At 62.6% G+C, this 4,026-nt stretch overlaps 1 protein-coding gene across 1 annotated transcript; it reads left to right on the forward strand.

Moving 5' to 3' along the window:
• The first annotated feature begins 1,709 nt into the window (after window positions 1–1,709).
• Gsc (goosecoid homeobox) lies at window positions 1,710–3,521 on the forward strand. Its single transcript, XM_004665613.2, has 3 exons — window positions 1,710–2,097; window positions 2,536–2,795; window positions 3,104–3,521. The coding sequence occupies exons 1-3, from the start codon at window positions 1,731–1,733 to the stop codon at window positions 3,257–3,259; spliced, it is 783 nt and encodes a 260-aa protein (XP_004665670.1). The 5' UTR covers window positions 1,710–1,730; the 3' UTR covers window positions 3,260–3,521.
• The last annotated feature ends 505 nt before the right edge of the window (window positions 3,522–4,026 follow it).

Below are 4,026 nucleotides of genomic sequence, written 5' to 3' on the forward strand. Positions count from 1 at the left end.
TTTAAATTCCATTACACGGCGGGTGGGGGGGGAGAGTGTCTCCCACCCCAGCCTCGGGCCTCGCCGCGGAGTTGGGTACTGTCCTGGCCCCGGCGGCGGCGCGCGCGCAGGCCCGACGAAAGCTCGCTTTGCAACTGGGAGGCTGGCACCCAGGTCGCAGGAACTTCGGGGCGCCGCTTTCGTTCGGCGCGTTCCGTGCCCGTCGCCTACCTTCTCGGAGGGAGCTCCGCCGCCCGCGCGCGGTGCCGGGCTTGGCTGCGCAGGGTCGTGCCGCGCGGAAGATCGCGCTCATCACCGCGGCCGCCCGCCGCGAGCCCACGCCCGTCCGCGGCCCCTCTGGCTGGGATCGCGGAGCCCGGCCCCGGGCTGCCTGGACCGAGGGGAGTCCCTTAGCAAAAACAGCGAACTGGTCGAAGGGGAGGGGGTGGTGTAAAAGCTACTTAATTGTTGGAGCAGACAGGAAACCCCAGAGGCTCCATCCAAATTGAAAACCAAAAACAGTTTGGGGGACACCACCCCCTTCCCACACATAATGATCAGAAAAGCAAAGACACAAAGTCTACGACACCCGCGCGCGGGGGTGGAAGCGTCGCTTGGAGCGTTACTCTTGGTGGCAAATTTTAAAATGTAGCTGCCCAATTTGGTCTTCCTTGCTGTGTTAGGGACCCGGCAACGCCACGGTTGTTTTCAGACCCAAAGTGGCTGCATAGAAAGAAGAAACATTTTAAGAAACACAGCGCATTTCTTTTGTCGTTCCCCCCAACCCCCCCCCCCTTTTTTGTCTTTACAAAATTTGGCCTTTGCAGTGCCCAAGGAGTGGGAGGGAGCGGTTTAAGTCGATTTCATTTGAGCGAGAATCTCAAATATTATTTTGGGGAGGGGTAACGTGAAATTAGGCGGCGAGTGCCCGAGGGGGCGAGAGGAGGTGCGGGGATGTTGTCTTACTCTACGGAGGAGGCAGCCGCCCCCGTTTTCTAAAACACAACAAATCCCTAAAGGGGGGAGAGGGAAAAAAAAGCAACCCTAAAGTAAAACGGGCCACAATGACTCTGAGCTCCAGGCGGAGGAAATCGCACCCAATAATAAGGACCCAATCCGAGAAAAAAGGGTGGGGGCGGAGAGGTCGGCGGCGGAGTTGTTAACGGCGGCGGCACAATGGCATTAATGAGATTAACTAGGGCAATTAGGCCGCCCGCCCAGCTCGGCCCGGGCCTGTGTCCCGGCTGCCGAATGGAAAAGATTAGGTTAATTTCATTAATTCTCAATCCACAATCTCTTTGCAGGCCCTGTGGCTCCCCCCGCACCAGCCCCCACCTCCCCTTAGCACCTCTCCCCCCTCCCCTCGGACGCCTCTCCACACCCCCCCTCACCCACCCAAAGGAAAAGAAAGGGCCAAATCTGGTTCTGTTTGTCATCTACATATTACCAGGAACTAAATCCAGGATGACGTCGACTCGGTATAAAACCTCCAAAGAGGTTCAGCTGGTCGAGGCTGCGTCCTGCCTGCGGCTGGAGCCGGGGCGAGCGCGAGCGCGGCGCGGGCGGGCGGAGCGCGCGCGGAAGGACGCGGGGGGGCGGGGAGGGGCGCGAGGCTGCGCTCTCGCTGGTCCGCTCGTCCCGCCGCGTTCTCTTTCGCTTTGGTCGGCGGCGGCTGGAGGAGAGGGGGCCATCCCCCGTTACCACCACCACCCCAACTTGGAGACACTTTTTTCCTCTCCGGATCCCGGACGATGCCCGCCAGCATGTTCAGCATCGACAACATCCTGGCCGCCCGGCCGCGCTGCAAGGACTCGGTGCTGCCGGTGGCGCCCAGCGCCGCGGCTCCGGTCGTCTTCCCGGCCCTGCACGGGGACTCGCTGTACGGCACCGCGGGCGCCGGCGGCGGCGGCACCTCCTCGGACTACGGAGCCTTCTACCCGCGTCCCGTGGCCCCCGGCGGCGCGGGCCTCCCGGCCGCGGTCGGCGGCTCCCGCCTCGGCTACAACAACTACTTCTACGGGCAGCTGCACGTGCAGGCGGCGCCCGTGGGTCCGGCCTGCTGCGGGGCTGTGCCGCCGCTCGGCGCCCAGCAGTGCTCCTGCGTCCCCGCGCCCGCAGGTAGGGTCGTTCGCGGGGCCTCGTGGCCCGGTCCAGGGTGGACAGACGGGCGGGCGGGGGGGGGGAGCGGCTTTATCCTCCTCTTGCAAATCTTGTCCCCCTCGCAAGCCCCCTTCCCCACCGTCTTCTTGGGGAGCGCCGGGCTGGATGCGCATCTGCTGCAAACTTTAGGCCAGTGAGCGAAAACTAAACCGCGTAGTTTCTCGGCGGTCACTCCATGCCCGGGCGGGGATTAAGCGCCTGCGTGGGGACACGAGGTGTTTAGGATTCCCAGACTGGCTGCGTGGGGCTGATGCTCTCTCCATCTCCCCGTACCTCCTCTCTCCCCCGGTTCCCGGGCTCTCCCCCAATGCCCAGCGCCCCTGCAGGCAGACGGCTTTGAAGTGGAGAGGGTCCCGGGCGGGCGGGTGGCTGACCGTGCGCCCCGCTCCGTCGCAGGCTACGAGGGCCCGGGCTCGGTGCTGGTGTCGCCGGTGCCGCACCAGATGCTGCCCTACATGAATGTGGGCACGCTGTCGCGCACCGAGCTGCAGCTGCTCAACCAGCTGCACTGCCGGCGAAAGCGGCGGCACCGCACCATCTTCACGGACGAGCAGCTCGAGGCGCTGGAGACCCTCTTCCAGGAGACCAAGTACCCCGACGTGGGCACGCGCGAGCAGCTGGCGCGGAAGGTGCACCTCCGCGAGGAGAAGGTGGAGGTAGGAGCAGGGCCCAGCGTGGGGTGTTCGGCGGGCGGGGTTCGGTTCTTCCAGCCACCCTCCAAGGAGGCGGCCCCGAGGCTGCAGGAGGGAGCGCCGTAGGCCCAGGAAGTGGAACGGGGATGCGGAAGCGGATCCAGCGCTCCCCATATTTTTTTGGTGGGAGGTCGGGATGCGGTTCCACAGTCAGCCTATGCCTCGGCCCCATGAAGTCCCCCCGCCCCGCCCCACGGGTACCCTGACTTGGGGACCAGCGGCCCTTAGATCGTTGCTGTTGTTTTGTGTCTCCCCCGCGCCTTGCGCAACAGGTCTGGTTTAAGAACCGAAGAGCGAAATGGAGACGGCAGAAGCGATCCTCTTCCGAGGAGTCGGAAAACGCCGAGAAGTGGAACAAGGCGTCTTCGAAAGCCTCGCCCGAGAAGAGGGAAGAGGAAGGTAAAAGCGATTTGGACTCGGACAGCTGACGGCCGCGGGCCGGCCGTGGCCGTGGCGCTTGCCTGACTCAAGGACTTGCACAGACAGACGATGTTCCTTGCACACGCGCTGCCTTGCGGGAGGAGGGGGTCGAGAAAGCAACGAGGAGCTGTAAATAGTGTACAGAGCGGGGGACAGGCCGGCCGGGGACCACAGCCCCGCTGTCCGAGGCTGCCTGCGTGTGCCTCGTTCCCCACCGTAGTATTTATAGTTAAGTTAACGGTGATAATACAATAAAGCGATGGCGATGTAGCCGGGCCACATCCTGTATTTCGTACACGTCTGCTATCGGTCTGAGACCTGGGAAAGAAATCTGTTGAGTTTGTATCTTGTAAGAAAATTAAAATTGAGAAGGGGGTGCTCTTGTCAAGGGTGGCCTGGGTCTCCAGGAAGGGGTGGAGAGTGGCACCCTCAAAGAAGCTGACGGGCCTTCAGGCTTCCCTAATTCCATCATTCCCTCTGCAGCTGCTGAGGAGGGACTGGACCTAGGGCTTCCCCGAGCTTCCTTTCCAAGGCACTTGGGGTCCTGTGCTTGTGAAAGCTCTGCACCTAAGAATGAGCCTTTGGGGATGCCAGTTCTCCCAGGAGGGGCTGGTGCTTTATTTCTGGTTGTCCGCTTCCCCAAGGTGTGCTGCTCCCTCCTCCTGTGAACCTTTTCACCCTGATGCTTACCAAACCAATGAGCCCAGTGCCCACAGGGACCACAGCCCTAGGCTCCACACTGGGCCCACTGAGCTTGTCCCGGGCACTTGGAGTG

Source organism: Jaculus jaculus, chromosome 7 (assembly GCF_020740685.1).
Source record: "Jaculus jaculus isolate mJacJac1 chromosome 7, mJacJac1.mat.Y.cur, whole genome shotgun sequence".
Taxonomy (NCBI): domain Eukaryota; kingdom Metazoa; phylum Chordata; class Mammalia; order Rodentia; family Dipodidae; genus Jaculus; species Jaculus jaculus.

What these genes read in the sequence shown, in the direction of transcription:
- Gsc (XM_004665613.2), top strand. Translation starts at nt 1,731, where the DNA reads ATGCCCGCCAGCATGTTCAGCATCGACAACATCCTGGCCGCCCGGCCG. An exon ending in CTGCGTCCCCGCGCCCGCAG is followed by an intron (nt 2,098 to 2,535) that starts GTAGGGTCGTTC and finishes GCTCCGTCGCAG; the next exon opens with GCTACGAGGGCCCGGGCTCG. An exon ending in TCCGCGAGGAGAAGGTGGAG is followed by an intron (nt 2,796 to 3,103) that starts GTAGGAGCAGGG and finishes CTTGCGCAACAG; the next exon opens with GTCTGGTTTAAGAACCGAAG.